Source organism: Rhinolophus sinicus, chromosome 14, assembly GCF_057876585.1.
Source record: "Rhinolophus sinicus isolate RSI-liver-muscle chromosome 14, RSI-T2T, whole genome shotgun sequence".
Taxonomy (NCBI): domain Eukaryota; kingdom Metazoa; phylum Chordata; class Mammalia; order Chiroptera; family Rhinolophidae; genus Rhinolophus; species Rhinolophus sinicus.
The window spans coordinates 24,194,709-24,216,229 of NC_142514.1; the positions used below are offsets into that span (position 1 = coordinate 24,194,709).

General features: G+C 41.7%; 2 protein-coding genes across 9 annotated transcripts in view; both read right to left on the reverse strand.

Moving 5' to 3' along the window:
• TMEM35B (transmembrane protein 35B) overlaps nucleotides 1-14,123 on the reverse strand; it is a 36,698-nt gene extending 22,575 nt beyond the window's left edge. The window contains 7 exon segments of the mRNA XM_019730164.3: nucleotides 6,583-6,650; nucleotides 7,219-7,321; nucleotides 8,456-8,530; nucleotides 10,993-11,266; nucleotides 12,306-12,468; nucleotides 14,015-14,065; nucleotides 14,067-14,123. Of these exon segments, the coding sequence (XP_019585723.3) occupies nucleotides 6,583-6,650; nucleotides 7,219-7,321; nucleotides 8,456-8,530; nucleotides 10,993-11,266; nucleotides 12,306-12,468; nucleotides 14,015-14,065; nucleotides 14,067-14,123 (791 nt within the window).
• A 1,434-nt stretch (nucleotides 14,124-15,557) lies between these two features.
• The window catches only part of ZMYM6 (zinc finger MYM-type containing 6), a 38,310-nt gene continuing 32,346 nt past the window's right edge, over nucleotides 15,558-21,521 (reverse strand). For all 8 annotated transcript variants that reach the window (XM_074334368.2, XM_019730103.3, XM_019730107.3 and 5 more), the window contains 2 exons: nucleotides 19,227-19,371; nucleotides 15,558-17,511 (listed from right to left, as the gene is read on the reverse strand). In XM_074334368.2, the coding sequence (XP_074190469.2) occupies nucleotides 15,680-17,511; nucleotides 19,227-19,371 (1,977 nt within the window). In that variant the 3' untranslated portion in view covers nucleotides 15,558-15,679. The remainder of the gene's footprint in view (nucleotides 17,512-19,226; nucleotides 19,372-21,521) is intronic.

Here is a 21,521-nt window from a genome sequence, read left to right on the forward strand (position 1 = left end):
GGTGCAAAAGTAATTGCGGTTTTTGCAATTTTTTTTTTGTTGTTGTTGTTGTTGTTGTTGTTGTTTTCAACCTTTTAAACCACAATTACTTTTGCACTAATCTAATAATTATGTATATTGCCAGATGCATACTAGTCGGGGATCACTTCTTAAAGTATATAAATGTCTAACCACTACACTATACACCTGGAATTAATATAAAATAATATTGAATGTTAAAAACTCATACTGATATAAATTTTTCTCAGTTGATATTTTTACAAAGATAGTTTGCTCCTATGGACTACACTTTCTCTATGAAAACTGCTGCTGTTCTTTGAATTTTCAAGGGTAACTTACCCCACCTCTGATTCCAGCTAATGCCTTAGGACAGAAGCCCTGCAGGCTGCAAGTGAGGAGGTTATTTGACCACTCAAATTCCTGAGTGCCTGAGGCCAATAAAGTTTTTTTTTAATTAAAGTTTATTGGGGTGACAACTGTTAGTAAAGTTACATAGATTTCAGGTGTACAGTTCTGTAATACATCATCTATACATCACATTGTGTGTTCACCACCCAGAGTCAGTTCTCTTTCCATCACCATATATTTGATTTCCTTTACCCTCATCTATCACCTGCCAATAAACCATTTGATAACAGACTTTTCTTATTTTGTTTCCATCCGTATTAAAATGCTAATGATTCTTTCTTCCCAGAAAAACTACCATGGTAAAAATTTACCATGTAGCATGAATTACTCATGTTTATTGATAGATTTGCTTGCAGCAAGAGGTCAATTAATTTGTTTTGCTTTTATATATAGGTTGTTGACTGAAATTATATGAATGTTAGTTCTGCTTATTAACTATTACTCTGTTATAAAAGAATCCCAAGTCTTGTCAATGTTACCTTCTTTCTAGTCCTGAAATAAATCATTTGATTTCTTTTTGTGAATTCTAATTCTCTGTTGAAAATATCTATTTTTTCATTCATTTTGTCAATATTTTCCTCTATTTTTGTAATAATTTTAATTAGTTATATGAAGTCCTTGTCTTATTCCTCCAACATCTGTGTCATTTATGGGCCTGCTTCTATTGTCTATTTATTCTCTTAATGACCAATCACATTTTCCTGCCTCTTTGCATGTCTAGTGATTTTTTGTTGTTGTATACTAGACATTGTATATAAAGGCTATTTAGAGGCTCTGTATGATATCTCCCACCAGAGAAAGTTCCACTTTTCTTTTGTTAGGCAAATACCATGTTTCCCTGAAAATAAAACCTAACTGGAAAATAAGACCTAGCATGAATTTTCAGGATGACATCCCTGAACATAAGCCCTAATGCGTCTTTTGGAGCAAAAATTAATATAAGACCCGGTCTTATTTTCGGGGAAACACAGTAGGATAAGGGACAAGTTACCTCAATCTAATCAGGGTTTAAGTGACACAGAGCTGGGTTGTAATGTTAGATTCTGTCCACCTCCAATTCATTCACTTTTTTTTTTTTTAAGATTTTATTGGGGAAGGGGAACAGGACTTTAGGGGAACAGGACTTTATTGGGGAACAGTGTGTACTTCCAGGACTTTTTTTCCCAAGTCAAGTTGTTGTCCTTTCAGTCTTAGTTGTGGAGGGTGCAGCTCAGCTCCAGGTCCAGTTGCCATTGCCAGTTGCAGGGGGCGCAGCCCACCATCCCTTGCGGGACTCGAGGAATTGAACTGGCAACCTTGTGGTTGAGAGCCTACTGGCCCATGTGGGAATCGAACCAACAGCCTTTGGAGTTAGGAGCATGGAGCTCTAACCATCTCAGCCACTGGGCTGGCCCCATTCACATTTTTAGGCTGACCCTTCTAGGGTTTTTACTGAAAGTCTAGCGGCTCTTTGTCTCCCTGACCCGGAAAGATCTGCAGGAGCGTCAATTCTGCCCTTTGGAAGTTCTGTACTTGGCACTTTAGCCTTCTTTCTTACCTGCTCTTTACCCCCACAGCTTCAAAATCTGGAAAATTTCTTGGGAGGAATACTAAGCGATATTTTTGTATCAGGCCTCATTTCTCTAGTTGGACTTTCTGTCCTAAGCATCTCAAGATTATAAGAGATTTTATTTTGCATTTTAGAAGCCCTCAGCTTAGCTTCCACATTCAGTCTCAGAATTTGGAAAATGTCCTTTGATTACAATCAACCGTGTTTTCAGCGGCTGAAAATTTTCATCTCATTGAACAGCCAAAAGACTTGCTGGTTCCTTTTTCTACCAGTAGAGGCTCTCTGCATGGGTCAAGCTTAATACTCAGTTCATGCACAGAATGAGCAAATGCTCCCAGGTTAGAAAACATCCATGACCATCAACTCAACTCAGAAGGGATACTCCCTTGATAAATACAAATCCCTTCCCGAGTTCCAATTCTTCTAGTCATTGTTTCTTCCATAGTTCTGCCGTGTCTTTAAAATACGATTTTTTGTAATTTATTTGGCTCTTCCTAGTTATTGCAAATGAAAGGCAAGTACCAAAAGTACCAAGGTACAAGTTTGGCTTGAATCATGAACCAAAAAACAAACAAACAAACAAAAAAAAAACATCTTTCAATTTTCAGCATTGATTTAAAAGATTGCCAAGAAAGTCTATGGTCATGATGCTAATATGACTAACAAAAAAAGATACACAAAGTAAAAGTTTGGCCACAAATATTCTTAGGCCATGTATTGTACATAGTTTGGATTTACTAAAAGACATGCCTCCAGATGTGCTGATAGCAATGACATTTTTTGGAGTAATTCAAAGATTATACACAATATTTTCTGGATATGGCTAAAGATGGAATATATTGATGAAACACATTAAATTTGACCTCAGAATCACTCAGACACATGGTGAGAATCTCAACTAAATGCCATTAAATCAATTACAATTAATTTATATAAAATGTGATATGTCCTAGAAAAGTTAGATAAAACAACCAAAATTCTCAAACAAAGAACAAATCACGGTCATTTGTGGAAGACATTAATTTTGAATATGTATTATCAACAGTTACTTGAGTTGCACTATTGCTTGCTATTAAAAATGTTAGTAAATGTTAGTAAAATCTTATAAAAACAATTTACTAAGTTTAAATATTTCATTTTAAAATTAAAAACATATTTCTATATATACTATAGAGACTGCTTTTTGGCTGTTAGATTGAGGTATAATCTTGATTGAAGAGATATTTGAACAAATTTAGCAACAAGTTGTCACTTAGGTTTTTTAAAAATAACCCATCATTGAAAATTTTGAAAAAAAGAACTTAAAAAATTCTGTATGAATATAGAAATGGTTTGAACAAACAGGGAAAAAAATCACATTATGAATGATAGTGATTTATATAATAAAATTAAAATATTTTATATTTTTGTGATAATTTATCATACATGACCCAAATACAATGTTTAAACATAATATGTAAAATTGAATTCAGTCACCTTTGATAACTTGCTGACTTTCAGTCCTGAAAACCATAGCTTTACACATATTTTTCAATCTGTCATTACAAAGGTATATTTGTCAACATAGGTGAATGGAACACATTTCATTTAACAATGTGTTTTCTTGATTTATAACTTTTGAATATTTAGACATATAGTATGTAGGCCTTCATGTGCAAGTACTGTTGCCCAGGACCCCACAAATGCTAGAGGCCAGCGTGAGTCTAGCACCCAACCACAGCACATTTCAGAACTAGACTGGGGTTCACTGAGAATTAAGGGTGGAGAGGCATGATTTAATGACAATGTCTTTCTATGAGGGCTAGATGGTGGGCATGTGTAAAAAGGCAGGGCTGGGAGAGCCCTAGAAGTGACTGTTCTAGGAAGGAAGTCACAGTCCCTGAAGCTGCAATGTGGTCCAAGGAGATGGCTTCAGCATCAGTGAAGGATAGCTGCAGCCACAGGGGGAAAACACGATCCTCCTTCAAGCGCTAAAGGAGAGGGAAATAGATGTCACGGCAAAGAATCCGCTGCAGAGAATGCATAGAGGCCTGAAGACAGAGCGCGAAATCAAGCTGAACTCTGAGAGGCTTCCCTATAGAGGTAGAGGGAACAGGTGGGGCCTGGTCTGGAAGTGAAGATTCAGGTAGGAGCAGGCAGGGTCACAGAGGATGCAGGGCTGGCCAAGGAACCCAGGCAGGTGTGTGCAGAGCCAAGGACCTGGACCAGCCCTGGCCAAGGGCAGGAACAAGGTTGGGCTGGGTTCAGAGACCTGGAGTGTGATTGAGCTGAGGAGAGAGTGGGGTCTGGTAGAGAAGGGGAGCATTGTTCTTTCTGGGTCAGGAGCAGCTTCCCTGCACCATATTTGGAGCCCACTGCCACAGGGTGTGGCCTGGGTGACACAAGAATTGGGCATTCCTGGCCCTGTAAGAAGAGGGGGAGTGTAGGGCATACTTACTGATAGCTGCTGAAAACAGTTAGCAGATGAGTTCTCCCTGGATCCCTGGAGAAAGGGGGTGTCCAGCATTTAATCAAGGACCAACGTGGGCTCCCTTCATCCTGGATTGAAGGAGGGTCTTACATCAAATTCTTGAAGGTTTGAAATAAATAAGGGGCCCAAGAATCCAAAAGGATTGCCAGTACAAAGCAGTCTGCTCTCTCTCATCCCTCAGGCTCTTTGCATCTGGGTCCTCACCACAGGTTCCTGTTCTCCTGAGTGACAGGGAGGGAGGGAGGACGGTGATTCCCACTCACTGTAACTCTAGACAGAGGCCTTCTTTCTACCATGTCTGACCTCCCAGATGCAATCGACTCTTAAGTTCTTTTTCCCCAGGTCCGACACAGAAGACTAAGTTAGACATTTCCCAAAGGAAACTGACTACTTTACTAAGGGAAAAGTCACATCAAAAGCAAGATAGTACAAGACTGCAGGGATGGATGAGCCCATAGGGAATCATTTTTTATCTGGACAGAATCAAATTCAGCCTCAGGAGATTCAGCTGGCTCTAGTGTGGACACCAGAGCAATTTATTCCACCAGAGCAAGTGAATTCATGACATGGACCCAGGCTGCCTCCTGGCCTTGGCACGAGATGCTGGTCAGCATCGCACGGAATGAGCCCACCTAATTCCCAAGGAAGGAGAGAGAAGTAGCAATTACTCTAGACCTACCAGTGTGTATTTGGGCTTTTGTTTAATTCCTCCAACAAGTAAGATAGGCTAAGATTTGGCTGGTGTGAGGTCTTAGGTGACACCCCCACCGCCACACCGCCACCAGGTTTCAAATAGATATGGAGGAGACTGAGAAGCTTTCTAGGAAAAAGAAACGAATTAACCATACTCATAGCTAGAACAGAGAAGAATCCAGATTCAAGGAGGAGGCAGGTGATAATGCCCACTCCAGGTGAAGGCGTGTAAAACAGGGACTGTCACATATTATTGATGGGTATGTAATGGGTGCCGCATTATATACTGGAATAGAAAACATCTGGAAAGATACACATAATAAGAAACTGTGAACAATGGTTACCACTGGAGGAACCTTTATTTTCTATTTTACATTTTTCTCTACCGCTTTGAAATATGTTCATGAATATGTGTTACTTTTAAAATGAACAAGGAAAAATTTAAAGAAGGAATAAGGAAACGATGGAAGGTAATTTATCAAAAAGAAGGAACTTACCAAATTTATCATTAGAAGGCAAATTCAGCAACAGGGCCTAAAGGTAAGACAGATGGCTGATTGGTGGACCCTTCCTGACCCAGCCCACTTGGCAACATGAGCACACTGTTCTGTCATTAAGCTTGAACTCCTCCAGGCCCAAGCAGTCTTGCTGTGGGGGCCTCAGTAACATGGCTGGGGAGAGGGGAATGGTTCCCTTCCCCAACTGAAGCCAACCACTGAGTCTTCAGCACATAAGGAGGGAAAGCACTGATGGCCAGAGCCGTTCGCAGGGATTTGCACCCAATGACAGAGTCCCAGCTCAGCTGAAGCAAAAGGCAGCACGGCTGGAGGATCCCTGTCCCAGCTCCTAGCAGGATGAAGGTCCAGCTTGGTTACCACCAAGTCCTGGCACAGTGGAGGTGATGACACAGGTGCAGGTATCCAACAACAGCAGAAGGAAACAATCATTAGGACTGGAGCAGGAATGCATCCGGGTAATCCAAGCGTGGAGAATCCCAGAAACACTTGAAGAAAATCTACCCGACACTGGAATGTCTGAGTGAGTGCTTGAGCATTTTAACCTAGTGATCCTCAGCTTTCATTCATTCATCCGATAGACTGAGGTCTTAACCATGTGCGAGGCATGAATAAGGGAAACAAGGAATTTACTAAGTTGAATTGGTTGAAAATAAAATTGCCAATATTCAACCTTTTTGGGTCTACAAAAATGGCACTTTCTTATGGGTCAACATAAATACTTCTAGCAAGAGAGAAAGAAAAGAAAGCCAATGAATTACCCAATTAATTGCTCGATTACAATTATGAAAAGAGCTATGGAGGAGCAATCAGATCTAACCCAGTCATGTGTGTGTGTCTTGGTGGGGGAGGGTGTTTGCTGGTCAAGAAAGGCTATAGTTACTTTTGAGGAAGTGACAATGATGAAGAGGAATTAACAAAGTGAAGAAAAGCAAGGGACATCATACCTGGCAAAGTCAGGTGCAAAGGCCTTGGAGGGCAGGAAACTGGTCTGTTCCAGGGACTGAGAAGGTGACTGAACCCATGCGGAAAGGCAGAGGTAGAAGAGGTTGAGAGCGGGTGGGAAGCAGAAGCCAGATCAGGCAGGGCCTTGTAGGCCATTTTAACGACTTGGGTTTTATCCTAAGAGATTTAAAAAACAATGGCAGATTTTTACTTTTTTTTTTTTGTATCCAAAAGCTGGCAAAGTCTAGGGAACATTCAGGCTACAAAGAATGTTCTATCCCCTTTTCACAGACAAGCCCAGCACTCTACAGCTACGCGGCTACCGGGTCTTAAAATTAATATAAGACCCAGTTATACTATATTATATAAGACCCAGTCTTATACTATAGTAAAATAAGACCGGGTCTTATATTAATTTTTGTTCCAAAAGATGCATTAGAGCTGATTGGCCAGCTAGGTCTTATTTTGGGGGAAACACGGTAGAATGTGGTTGCGTCAGAATTGGAATCTAGGTCCTTCCAAAGAGTTTTCTCCACTGAGGAGGCCACTGGCAGGGTGGCAGGAGTGAAGCAGACAGAGGAGCCAGGACCTCTGTAGGAGGAGGCCGAGGGGGCCACGTGTGCCCCAGGCTCACCCACCCCCGGGCGGCAGCTCAGTGCCCAGCAATCCTGGTGGAAGCTGCACAGGGAGAAGCAGTAGACGAGCGGGTCCAGGCAGCTGTGCAGGCTCAGTGGCACCAGGCTGAGGGTGTGCAGAATGGCGAGTGTGGAGGCGGCAGGCTGTTGGGCTGGTTGACAAGCTGTGAGAAACGAGGAAGAGGCAGAAGTCCCAGAAACCTTGGAAATTTCCAACCTGGTGACTGGGAGGGTGGAGGTTCCCCTCACGGAGCGGGTATGGTTCAGATACGTGGGGGTATAGGCATGTGCAGTAAGCCCAAGCAAGGCTGAGCCAACTAGGGGTTCAGGAGAAACCAACCTGGAATATACAGAATCAGACCCAGAAAGAACCCAAGCCATCCAGATCAGTGGGGGAGGGAGCAGGGCATTGATGGAGGGCCAATCTTACGATGCACTGATCCAGAGGGACAGGCCTATGCATAGTGACCTTGGACTTGCCTTTGTGAAGGTCTTCTCCTGACGCTTGCCTAGAGTACCTTTGGCAAGGTTGGTTGAAAAGGTTTCACAACTCTCAGGCCTTCCAGCCTGTTTCCCACCTCCTCACCTTTTGACCACAAAGAAGCCCTGGGTCTGACTCAAAACTTTGGAAGCAAATCAGAAAGAGCACAGGCCCTGGAATCAGGCAGATTCTGGATACACACATTTATTTGCCATGTGACCTTGGGCAAATTACTCAGCTTACTGCGCCTGTCTTCTCTGCTATAAAATGGAGATTAAAAGACCTACCTCACCGTGTTGTTGGGAGGGTTATGAGAAAACATAAGTAAAACTCTGAGCACCGTGGCTGACCCTGGGGAGATACTTCATCAGCATTAGTTCCCTTCCCTTCCAGGCAGCACACAGATAACTGTGTACACCCACACAGGCACACACACAGCACTAGAGATACAGACGCCAAGCAAGCAAAACAACACGAAGATATCTGGGCATATTCCTCTTCTCTCCCCAAGGAGGTAAGTGCACAAGCCAATGTCCTCTTCCTATTTTGGACACAGACACACCCCTGGGGTGTCCAAAACGCGGTTCCTCCAATACCAAAATTTGTACTTCTGCCTTTGAACCTCTCAGGCTCCCGTCCTCTGTGGGACCCTGAGTGAGCAGTAGTACCCTCCTCTCCCCTCCCTCTCAGCTCTGTCCACCATGGCTGCCCCACCCTGAACCTATCCCTTGCCATTCCACTAGTTCAGTCTTCTCTTACCTCTTGCTGTTCTGGCTGCTGCTGTTCTGGCTGCTGCAGCTCTCTCTGGAGCCCTTGGGGCCTAGCTTTAAGGACCTGAGACAGAGCAGAATCCACTCCCACCCACACATCCTAGACCCTCCCATCAACTAATTAATCCCAGGACATGACCTGAAGATTGGGCCCAACAGCTGGAAGGGCTGGGGACCACCTGTGGCAGCCAGGGCCCAAAGGGAAGTGAATGTCACTGCAAGGCAAGAGGGAAGGGGGAGGGTGGGAGGAAGGGGATAGAAAAGTCTAAGGAAGCCCTCCCTGGCAGCTGAATGTCATTGTGTTGACCTGATCTAGGTTGGCTGCGGAGTGGGGGACACATTTCCTGGGGCCTGGCTTCTCCTTGGGCTAAGGAGCCAATGCTGGAGCTCCTGCTGCTGTCAATCCCAACGGTTCCTCCATACCAGCTGGCCAGCCCACACCTCTAGCACCCTGCCTTTCCCACAGTTGCTGGGGGGGAGGCGCCCTACAGCCAAGCTTGGGGAGCCCTATGCAACTAACCTGCGTATGGGCCAAGCCTTTGTAAACAGGAACCCTCAATCTAATGCCAGCTGTGAGAGGTTTTACTCAAAGTCCTGGCTGGAGACAGGCTGGCTGTGGCATCCTGGCGGGGGAGAGGTGGAGAGATGGAGGCCAGGATCCTAGGGGCTCCAGACTCTACTTTCCTGAGCTTCAAAATTTTCATGCAGAGGGGCAATTCTGGAAAGCAAAGCAGACTTAATCACATTGGACAGATCATCCCATCTACCTTCAAGTTGAAGAGAGCAGAGGTGCCATGCCTGCCCACTTCCAACTTGGCAGCTGGTGCACTGCGAAGTGTGTGTTCTGGAGTCAATCAGGCCTTAATTCTAGTCTCAGGTCTGACACATAGGCATGTAAGCTTTCTAAGTCCATCTTCTCATCTGTACAACAAACCAGTATTTAATAATAGCATTTATTGAGCACTTATTATGTGCCAGGCACTATTGTCAGCACTTCAACTCACTAAATCCTCACAGCCACTCTAAGAAGTAATTACCATTATTAAATATATTCTGCAAAGAAGCTAGTATGTGGCAAAAACCATCATCTACCTTCCTCTCTTCTTTGCACAGTAGTGTGGGTAAATCTTAACTAGTTTAAGTCCATCATGGGAGTTCCATTCTCCTTGCTAGTGATTGGTCTAGGAATAGAAATGTGACATAATTCTGGTCAGTGAGATATGAGGGGAAATCTAGGGGTCTTCTAAGAGAGCTTTCCCCTTTCTTTTCACCTTTGGATGTTATGTGTAAATGTGACATCTGGAGCTGCTGCAACTATTTTGCGACTCTGAGGGCAGTAGCCAACAAATTGACAACAGCAGAGCAGAAAATTGAAAAAACATGTCTTTGATGTCATTGTAACGCAGCCAAATTACCCAACATTGAAACTAAAGCTATGCTATCTCTGGACCTGTTATGTGAGCAAAAGCTTCCATATTGTTTTGACTCTATATACGTAGTATACATATACTAGTACATGTATATGTACTTCACATATACTACTGTATGCGAGTATGTAGTAATACATGTATATAAATGCGTGTGTTATATATATATATATGGTGAAGATGGTTTTTGATGTGACAGTAAGTATCCTAATATGGTCACTTTCCCTTGGGAGTACACACACACACACACACACACACACACACACACACTCTGCTGACTCCCTAGGACCTCTGGGATTCATCCCAGGCTTCTGGCACTGCTTTAACAGGCAGTGTCCCTTGGAATTGGCTGTCCCCTGCCTCCATGTAGGTATCCAAGGAGCACTGCACTGAGTGCCCCACCTCACCACCAGAGGCTGGCAGTTTCAGGTCCTGTAAAATGACTCAATGCCCATCTTTGTTAGCTTTGCAAATCTAAAGTGCCCGAGATAAAAAGCAATGTGAGGGAATACCTCATGTAACTTGGAAGGGCACAGGCGGAAGTAGGCACTTATACTCTGCCGCACTCAATGTGCAAATTTTAAGTATGTAATAAAGACCTTAAAAACGTGCATATCTTTTGAACCAGGATCTTCACTTTTAGGGAAATAAAATATGTATGCAAAGGTGATTTACTGTGAGGTTTATAATAGCAAACCATTGGGAACAATCCAAACATTCCTCAGTGGGGGCTTGACTCAACACATCCTCACAGTGGAATACTATGCAGACATTAGCATCAACAACGTAGAACAGACATGGAAGGGAGTAGATTAGCTTTAAAAAGCCAGTGATAAAGTAGTACATATGGTCTCATTTTTAATTTAAAAAAATCTATATAAAGGCATAGAAAAAAACTGAGAGGTAACAGTTATACAAAGGAATTGAAAGTAGTTATTTGGGGGGATTAAAATGTTGGGTGATTTAAATTTCTTTTCTGCTTATTTTCTATTTTCACATGACAAGGAGAATGGTAGTAAATGTCAGAAAACAGCAGTAAATGTCCGAGAGGAAGCAGGGCCAGGTAGACAAGATGTCTGTTTCAACAGTGTGGCCATACTTTGACCCCGGATGTACTGTATTGGTAACAAGGTGATGGATTCTGTGTGTTCCGTGTTCCTGCTGTGACAGTGACAAGGCACAGAGAGGCAAGAGACACCTACTCTCAGGATTCCTTGAATGTTCTTGGAGTTTCCTCCTAGTAGGTCTGACCACTTTCTTAGGTTGGACTAAGAGCTGGCAGATGTCCAGCAGCAGCCAGAGTGCCAGGCAGACGATAGCTGGGATGCAAGTGTTCAGTGACTCTTTCAGAGACACCAAAGTGAAGATAGCCCCTGGAATGGAAAGTGAGGTCTCTGAGACTCCCTGGGGGCACCCAGAAAATCCAGGAGCTCAGGGCTCTCCAGCCTATTCTAACCCACTCCAGCTCAAGCACTCCCATTAAGTACCACCCACTCCATTCCACACACACACACACACACACACACACACACACACACACGCATGCACACACATGCACCCTAAACTAACACTCAGCTGTCTGGCTTCCCAGAGAGAGCAGGACCCAGAATCAGAAGCTTTTTGAACTACTAATGTAACCCTTCTCAGAGGGCAAGAAAGAAACAGCAACAATCCAGCCAAATAGGGCAAGGAGGTGGGTAAATAGGCATTTTTGGAACATATTCTCCCTGATGCTATTCCTTTCTTAATCCTACTGGAGGGAGGGAGGCCAAGGGTTTGGTGGTGGAAGTGAAGGAAAAATCTGAAAATGAGGGAAGCTCCAGAAATGGAAAGGAAAGCCTGGGGGAGGGGTGGTAGTGGTGGCAGCAAAGGTGGCACAAGGCCGGGACACACAGATGAGCCTGAAGATGTCTGGCCTTTGAAGCAGCAGCTGTCTTTGTACATCAGCAGTTCCTGTGGGCAGAGCTGCTAGGAGAGGGCCCCTCCAGGACTGCTTGCCCCAGAAAAACTCTCTGCATTTCTGTTCAGGGGGCTCAGCTTTCCTGTTCTCAACCGCCAGACACATAAGTGGCAGCTGCTATTCTATTCTCTCATCTCAGGTGTGGGGTCAGGGGAGAACAGTAGGGGCTTCTAGGTTACAAGACTTCTTTATAAATGGAATACCACACAGCCAATAGAACTGATGAGGTAGAAGGTATAGCTGACATAAAATAGTGTTACAGTATATTACGTGTGAAAAGCATCTGTCCTAGTCTGAAGACCATGGAAATCACAGTACAGCAGGAAGTGCTCCTGGTTCCAGAGAAAAAGGAAGGGTGGCAAGAATAAAGGGAAAGAGAGGAGCAGCCAGGTCTTTCCATCATCCTCCCCAAGAAGTCCCCCCTTCCTCTGCCCAGGTGGACCCCCCCTTACCCATCATGAGGATGATCTCTTGCAGCCTCGGTGGACCCAGGACCAGCAGCAACCCAGCCAGCAGTTCCAGCCAGCCCACAGCCACTTGGTAGCTCATGGGATCTGCCTGGTAGCCGAACACCTTCAAGAGCAACACGTAAGCAACCTGGATGAACAGGGCTTTCTAGGGATGGCAGGGAATGCCTGGCAGCCACTTACCAAGGACGCACTGCCCAGGTGCTCCACAGGGGCATTTAGTGCCTACGTCCTCAACTCCCCCAACAAAGGAGCTACTTCTCTAGGTTGGGTCCAGGGCTAAGGTCAGCCTGGAAAGGGGAGAGCCTCTCTGGAGGGCTGAGCTTTAGAATCAGAAAATAGGCTTTATGCTCCAAGGAGAAGGACTGGATGGTGATGGAGACATGCCGTGTTTCCCCGAAAATAAGACCAGGTCTTATATTAATTTTTGCTCCAAAAGACGCATTAGGACTTATGTTCAGGGGATGTCATCCTGAAAAATCATGGTAGGTCTTATTTTCAGGGAAACACAGTAGACTTATTTTCTCACCAGACTCAAACCAGATTACAACCTAGTCCCAAATTTCAGGAAGAGGAATCAAGGCTTGGGCCTTGTGATCTAGTGTCAAGGCCTTGGGAACTCCACAGCTTTTCTTTCTTTCTGCCTGGCCTGGTTTCTACTCAGGTACTATGCAGGGAATATTTGGACTTGGGAGCAAGCATGGAAGAGCAGACTGTTGCTCATTAAACAGATTCCACCCTGAACATCACATGCTGAGTCCTGGATCCCACCACAGTAGAGACAAGAGGAGTTTAGGGGGCTAGTGACTCTCTTGCTGAGTCAGGCTCTGTCCTGGGCCACATGACAACACCCCAACCCTCAGGTTAGCTACCTTTTCCTGCTCCCCCACCTCAGCTCTACCTGCCCTACTCAGCATTTAAGGAAGAAGCTCTAAGCTATCTGGCTCTGGAGATGAACTCCTGCAAACCTATCACCACCCAAAGCCAGGAAAGGAGCGGAAAATCCAGGCCTTCGGAGAGGGAGGCTGTCAGGGTCTCCAGGCTTGTTATTTGAGGGGTTTGGGAGATTGGTGGGCATAAGAACATGAAAGCTTTAGTGAGAATCTGGAACTAGACATAAGGCGGAAGGATGACTTCTAAGGCCTCCCTCTCAGGTTCCATTCTCTAGGAAAGGGCTCTGGAATCTAACAGGAAGAGTGTCTCTTTTGGGTCCTGCTTTCTAACTAGCTGTGCAACCTTTGGAAGGTACAGTTCACCTTCAGGGCGGTTTCCTATCCTACCAAGCAGGGATTAATAAAACCCTCACCAAACCCCAAGAACTCAAGCAAAGGAAAGAGGGGATAGGGGCAGGTAAGGAGCTGTGACCCTGTTCCATTCTATCTTCCTCCCCCAGTCCCCGACCATTTCTTTTCCAGCTCTAGATGTGCCTAGGCAACCAATGATCAGCTGGAAGGGGACATGCCCGACCACTTCCATCAATGGAATACCCAGAGAACTCAGAGGAACTCCCCAAGCAGGCGCCCACGTCGAAGTCGACGTCCAGGTGCTCTGCCCCCAACCCTAGCGCCACTTCACCCAAAGGCAGGTGCGTCCGCCGGGTACGGGCGCGGGCAGGCGGGGGAGGGGCGCGCCGGGGTAACGGCTGGGGTAACTGCTGGGGCCCATCCGCCCGCTGCCCACGCCACGCCGCTCACCATCTGCTGGCACGCAGGTGCCGCGATCTGCTCTGAGAGCTTGGCTGCCCCGGGTGAGTGCGAAGAAGCCGCCCAGCGGGACACGCAGAGCAGCGAGCTGGAGCGCCATAGCCGGGTAAGCCCTCCAGGAGGGCGGGCTCGCACGCCCCAGGGCAGCCCCCACCCCTCCCCTCGAAAACCCACCCCTGCCGCTGGTTTATTTCCTCCCGCCACCGAGCGGCTGGAGGACCTGCGCCAGAGCCTCCCTTTCCTTGCCTTCCAGGGGTGTTGCCACCCTCTCATTTTCCGAGCACTGGTTGCAGGAGAGATGGCATTTGTTGCAGATGGGAACACTGAGGCCCACTGGCTCTTAACTGACTGTACAGGCCCATTTGAATTCAGGGAAAGTCTCCGTCTCCTAGTCCCCACGGACAGAGTGGAGTCAAACATGGCTATCGACGTGGCTCACAGAAGAGCTCCGTTAGCATCAAAAGACCAGGGCTTCATTCGTGTCTGTGCCACCTAGCTTTGCGTTCTGAGCTGTCACCTAACATCAGCGGGCCTCAGTATCTGCTTCTGTAAATGGGGATAACACCGTATCAGCCCTCCTAAGTCTGTAATAGACCTAGCACAATGCCTGGCACATGTAAGAGCCCAAAAAGTTAGCTGCAAATTAGTAAATTATTAAATTAATAATAAACCAATAGCTAGTCATAAAATGAATTGCTCTTTTGTGTCTTTGCCACTAATTCTAAATATATTTTCCCTCTAATTCTGTCAGTTGAAATTAAAATGTAAAAGGTGCTTGAAAATTCAGATACTAGCAGCCACGGAAAGAAAGGCTTTCAGGAACCAAAACCCTACAGGCCACCCCTGGCCCATCTGCTCTTACCTGGAAATCTGTCTAGACCTGGATGGGCAAACTATGGGCCAAATTCGGTCAGCTTTCTGGTTTTTTCACTCCCCCTCCCTCCCCCAGCTAACAATGTTTGTTTACATTTTTAAAATAAAAAATTATAAAGGCAGCTTTCATGACACAGGAAAATTATATGAATTCTTATTTCAATGTTCAGAAATAAAAAAGCTTTATTGAAACACAGCTACACTCGTGGGTGTATTGTCTACAGCTGCTTTTGTGCTGCAGCCACAGAACTGAGTACTGCAGTTGCCACCTATGGCTTGCAAAGCCTAAACTAGTCACTATCTGGCCCTTTACAACAAAGGTTTGTCCTAAACCTTTGGGGGCCATAGAGGCCCCCAAAAGTAGTCTCAAACTCTCCTGCTGCTCTCATTTCCGGTTAGCCAAGTTGCTTAGATCTGTTTTCTACCTACCTACAACCTGCTAGAGTAGGAGGCTGAAGACTAAAATGTCCCACGTGCTTCTAAACGCCAAGCAGTTTCAACATCCAGATTTGCTATTACATAAATTGGGCCTTTCATTACCTACATATTTGTCACTAATCCAAATTATTCGATCAATGAATAAAATAGTTAAATTCTCTACCTTGGAATATTAAAACTATAATTATGTGTAAATGTGTAATTATTAAATTCCACAAAAAGAGAAAATTATTAAAACATTTAATCACTGAAAGCACATATCCACATTAGGAAATTATATTTTAGGATACTTATACAAAATTTAACACAAAAGTATAGAATTTGATAATAAGCAATATGCATTTACTATTCTTTCTCCTTTACTAATTTTTCTATCCTTGGAATTAAAGATGTGACTGCAAGTCTTAGGGCAGGGCCAGAAACCAACAGATTCCTTTGTTTTGACTCAGTCAAAGCCGAAAATGTAGCATCACATAAATAAATAGTTGAAAAGGGCAATAAAAATTGCATTGCCTTTTCATAAAGTTCTGGGTAACTTGTCTTTGCATTTATCCAAAATTGAGTTACAGACACTGATTTAAATACTGATTGTAATTCTAAATCAGAAGATAACTGTCCCAGCTTTTCTTCTTCAAAGTCCGTGAGACTGCTATTTTGGTGATTCATAAAAGGATTAAGTATCCACAAATTTCCTGAACGTAAGTCTTCTTCTGGTGGATAACAGTCATTGAACATTTGAGCAAGTCCTTCCAGGTGCTCAAAAACAACACTTGCAATGCTCCTCATATTTAAGCCTGATGAGGTTGAGAATTCAGAAAATGAAGAGAACATGTCATAATCATTCTCCTGTGTGCGCTTCAACCACATTTTTAACTTTTCTTTAAATACATCCATTTTATTATACAAGTTGAAGAGTGTAGTCATAGTTCCTTGGAGACTTAAATTTAATTCATTTATAAGTGAAAAAATATCTGATAAATAGGCCAGCTTTGCAACCCATTCCTCATCAACAAAATACTTGGCCAGATCTGAATGCTTTTGATTTAGAAAAATTTCAATTTCATGTCGTAATTCAAATAATCTTGTTAAAATTCTCCCTCTCGATATCCAACGTACTTCAGCATGAAGTGGTAAATTCACATGCTCAGACCCCATCTCTTCACACAAGATTGTTAACATACGTGAATTCAATGCATTGCTCTTTATAAAACTTAAAATTTGTGCTGACTGCAAAAGTATTTCATGTAAGCATGGAGACAACTTTTCTGCTGCTAAATGTTCACGGTGAATAAAGCAATGTGTAAATGCCACCGTATTCATCGCAACTTCTTGAATTTTTGCCTTTAAACCAGAATACCTGCCAGTCATGCTTACAGCCCCATCTGTACAGAGACCAACACAATGTTTCCAATCCAGAGATTTACTATCAGTATATTTATTTATTAGTTCAAATATTTCAAAACCAGTTATTTGAGATGACATTTCAATACAACACAATAATTCTTCTTTTATGTCACTACAATCGTAATCAATGAAACGAATATAGCACAAAAGAAGGGTGATATTTGAGATTTCTGATGACTCATCTATCTGAAGGGCAAACCACTTTGACTCTCTGACTTTTTGAATCAGTTGATCTTCAATGTCTGCAGACAGTTCATCAATTCTACATCCAATCGTATTATTAGAAAGAGGAATGGTTTTCATTTCGTCTCCAGCACTTGAACCCAAAACTTCTGAACACATTTCTACTAAATATGGTTTAATTAATTCTTCAGCAATGGAGAATGGCTTCTTGCTGGCAGCAATTTGGAAAGCAATTAAGTAAGATGCTTTCATAAGTGACTTTTCAACTAGTAAACACTTTTTAAAAGAACTGTTTTGACATTCCATTTCAAGAGATTTTTGTTCAAAAAAATCTACCGGTTTGTTTTCTAATTCTGAATGCTTTGTCTTCAAATGATGAGAAAGATCTGCTGGCTTCATGTTTTCAGCAGATAAGATTTCTCCACAAATGACGCATTGTGGCCTTGGTGAACTTTCTTTTGATCCCGGACAGATAATAAAACCAACTTTTAAATATTCCGCATCATAAGTCTGGAAAAAACCTACTCTTTTTTTCTTTGCAGGTGGAGAATCAAGTTCCACATCACTTTTCTCATTAGGCATAGGTAAATCTGAATGAAATATTTGAATCTGTTATTTTCAAGAACAACTAGGCAATGTTCTTTATGCTTTCCCCATGGATTTAAAATTTATATTTTTTTCACTATTTATATTTATCAAAGGAATACACTAATTAAAGTTTAAACACAAACCATAATACTTCCATTATGCTATTAAATACTGAATTTTTCCTTTGCCCACAGCTTGGTCACTGACTGAAATAAAACTGTAGGCTGTGGTAGATGAACTTGCAATGCTATGTATTCAATAGATTACTGGAATTATAGCAGAAGTCCATACAATATATCAAACTAAGAAAGTTACTTAACTTTTTAAAAGTTCAGGAAAAAGAAAAAGAGAAAACAAATGTTGCAAAAAGTTAACACGTGGTGAAGGGTACACTGGTGTTCATTGTGCTGTATTTTCAATCTTTCTGAATTTTGAAATTTTTCCAAATTAAAGTTGAGGGAAAAAGAGAAGTGTTAATTATTGGATTTAATACCCAGTGTTAGTGAGGGTGCAGAGAAATGGATGCTCTCAAACTGGAGCATAAATTGATGTAACTTTTTAGAAGGGCAATTTTGCAACACATACCCAAAGCTTTAAAAATCTATGATAGCTTTTGAATCTGTAATTCCACTATTTAGGATTTATCCTAAGGACATAATCAAACAATGGACAAAGATCCATTTATACAGCTTAATCAACATTGTTTATAATATTAAAAAACTAGACGCAATCTAAATGCCCAATCTTAGGGGGATGGATATGTTATATACATTGGAATCTATGCATCCATTAAGAATCTCAATGTATATTTAAATTTATATTGACATGGAATGGCTTCTGATGCAATGTCAAATGAAAACATAGTTCACAACAGTATATAGAAAACAGTCCAATATTTAATATAGAAAAAAATTTTTAAATGTATAAACACACACATTTAGATGTCCACAGATCCTCTACTACCTTCTACATGTGAATGTGTATATAAATTCATGTGTACACAAAGTATCATTTTAACAGGAATATCAAATTTAACAGGAAACAATCAAATTTACCGAGGAAAGAAAACAGGATTCTCCTTGACTCTTACCAAAAGAATGGCACCCTACATAAAAACTCATGATTACTTGGTGATAGACTAAGCTTTTAAATACAGTATAGTCTGTGACATAAAATTACCATTAAAAACAAAAATCAAAAAAATACTTTGGGCAGAATAGGCTATGAAAGTAATTGAAAATATAAGGGTAGTAGGATTAAAAGCTATAACATCGACTGGGCAATTAGTTTTCAAGTATAAATTCAAGTAATTTTCCTGATCACCAACACCTCAGACATAGATAAATCTTTAACTCACAAATCAATTCATAGTATTTTAAAAAAGAACTAAGGTTAAGTCACTAATACTTGTAAATAAATTTCTATCTTAGTAATTATAATAGCTTTTCTGTACATTTGAAAAATAGCAGTGCACACATGTAGAAGATGTTTGTCCACTCTACACATAGTGCTTTGTGCGCATATGGGTTCAATTTAGTAATTGTTAGTGTTAATGACAATAATTATAAGGAATAATTTAGATGTTCAAAGTATGTGATCCAAGAATTAATGAATGTTTTCCCATTTAAGAAACTGTCAATGACTTTCTTTTCCTTTCTTGAAAAAACAAATAAAACAAAAAACAAACTTTCTACATGTGGAAAGCAAGGACACATACCTGTCTGACATTCCTTGTGTTGTGTATGTGGTTTGCAAGAGATAGCCTTGGTCTGTGTAACGGGTTTGCACAATAACGCTTTGTTCTTTAAAAGCCTGGAAGACGGGGAAGATGGAAGTTTCATGGCATCTGTCCGTGTATTTTCCTAGTTAAAAACAAATTCAGAAACCAAAGAGATTTTTTAAAATATCTTATCACTGACTATAACTGCTATCAATTGAAAGGTGGCATATATCGAGAAATATAATTCCTCTGAAAGAGTAATTGCAATAAAGAAGTCACTTTGGAAAATATGCACTAATTCCTAATTCTTCTAATCAGTATCAGTTCCATTTACTGATTTTTAAAACTACTCTGCCTATAGTACATACAATCAAAACAGATAGCTGCCAGATAGCTCAGTTGGTTAGAGCTGGGTGCTCTTAACAACAAGGTTGCCGGTTCGATCCCCACATGGGCCACTGCGAGCTGCGCCCTCAACAACTAGATTGAAACAACTACTTGACTTGAAGCTGACAGATCCTGGAAAAAAACACTTAAATAAATAAAAGTTTTTAAAAAAAAACACAATGAAAACAATCTTTGCTGATTAGGACAAGTGGCTAGTTACAAAAATTAGATCCGACATCAGGCCATATCAAAAATATATTCCGTATCGATTAAAGACCTCAATATGAAAAAAAATAACTCTAAAATCACTGGAGAACTTCCAAATTACCAGAACAAGGAGCAAATATTCTTAAATAAAACACAAAAGAATTAAAAACCAAGTAGAAAAGACTGATATATTTGACTACCTTGAATTTTATGCAAACAAAGGTCTTTAAAAAACAAAGTTGAAGGATATGCAATAGAGTGGGAGAATGTATTTTAAAATGTTTTTTTCATTCAGTAAGTACTTACTGAATGTTTACCACAAGCCAGGAACTATTCTAAGTCCTGAGGATAGAGCAGAAAACAAGACAAAGTCCTGCTCTTAAGAGGCCTTACATTCTAGAGGGGAGACAAAGAAGATAAACGAGTCAAACAAATACGTAATGTGTAATTTTAGGTAGTGATTAAATGCTATGAAAGAAATAAAGCAGGGTAAGGGAATGGAGAGTGATGGTGTAGAGAAGGGTAATATTGGAGTAAACATCTGAGCAGAGACCTGAATATTCAAAAGGGCAAGCCATGCAAAGGCCTGAGGTCAGAGGATTCCAGGCAGAGAGACTGTAGGGAAAGAGGTTGGCATGCTTTAGGAATATCAACAAGAACAAGGCTGCAATAAAGTAAGGAGGAGCTAATATGATAAGTTTGAAGAGGTAGGCAGAAGCCAAATTGTACAGGATCTGGAGGGTTTGAGTTAATAAAAACAACCAAAAGTTACGATTGTATTTTAAATGTGATGGAAAGCCACTGGAGATTACAGATGCAATAATTCTGAGTTATGTAATAATTCAAAGGTATAAAATGTATACTTAGAAAGTTTTCCATGCCTGTCTGCCATCTATCCAGACTCAACCTTGAACATAAACACTATTCCCAATTTCTTATACATTCCTCTAGAGATGGTCTATGTAATTAAATAAGTTGCTTCTGACTACCAACGATAGCGCATTATTAGCAAGGTTCTGCACATTGCATTGTCACTTAGCAAGCTATCTTGGAGGTATATTTACATAACTTTGCATAAAGCTGCCTAGTCACAGCTTTATACCCTGAATGTACTTCAGGTAATCTGAAGTGCCTCTGCTGCTGAACATTTAAATGTTAAAAATCTTTTGCTATTATAAACAATGCTGCAGTAAATATCCTTACACATAAATTAATTCTACATGTGCTATTACATCTATAGAATAAGGTCTTATACGTGCTGTTTGGTGGGTCAAAATATATTAAAATCTGTATGCTATGGGCTTTAACAATGATGGTACTGCCGAATTACTTTCCACAGAAGTCGTATCAGATTAAATTGACGTTCAGGAATGCATGTGAGCCTGTTTCCCAACACTCTGGTCAACGAAGTATGATCTGACTTTCTCAATAAGTGAAAAATAATCTAACAGTAGTGTGGTTTGGTATTTTTCACATTTAAGCATTATTTGTATTTCCTCTTCTGTGAACTGTCTATTCATATCCTTTGCTCTGTTTTCCTTTACCTTTTAAAAAATAGTATGCATATTTTTTGAATGGGTAATATATGAGGTATAATCAAACTCAGTGAATGTTTAAATAAAAAATTTATTACAATAAAAGACACATTGCCATTAATCCCCCTTGAAATACTCCCCCTCACTTGGAACACACTTATCC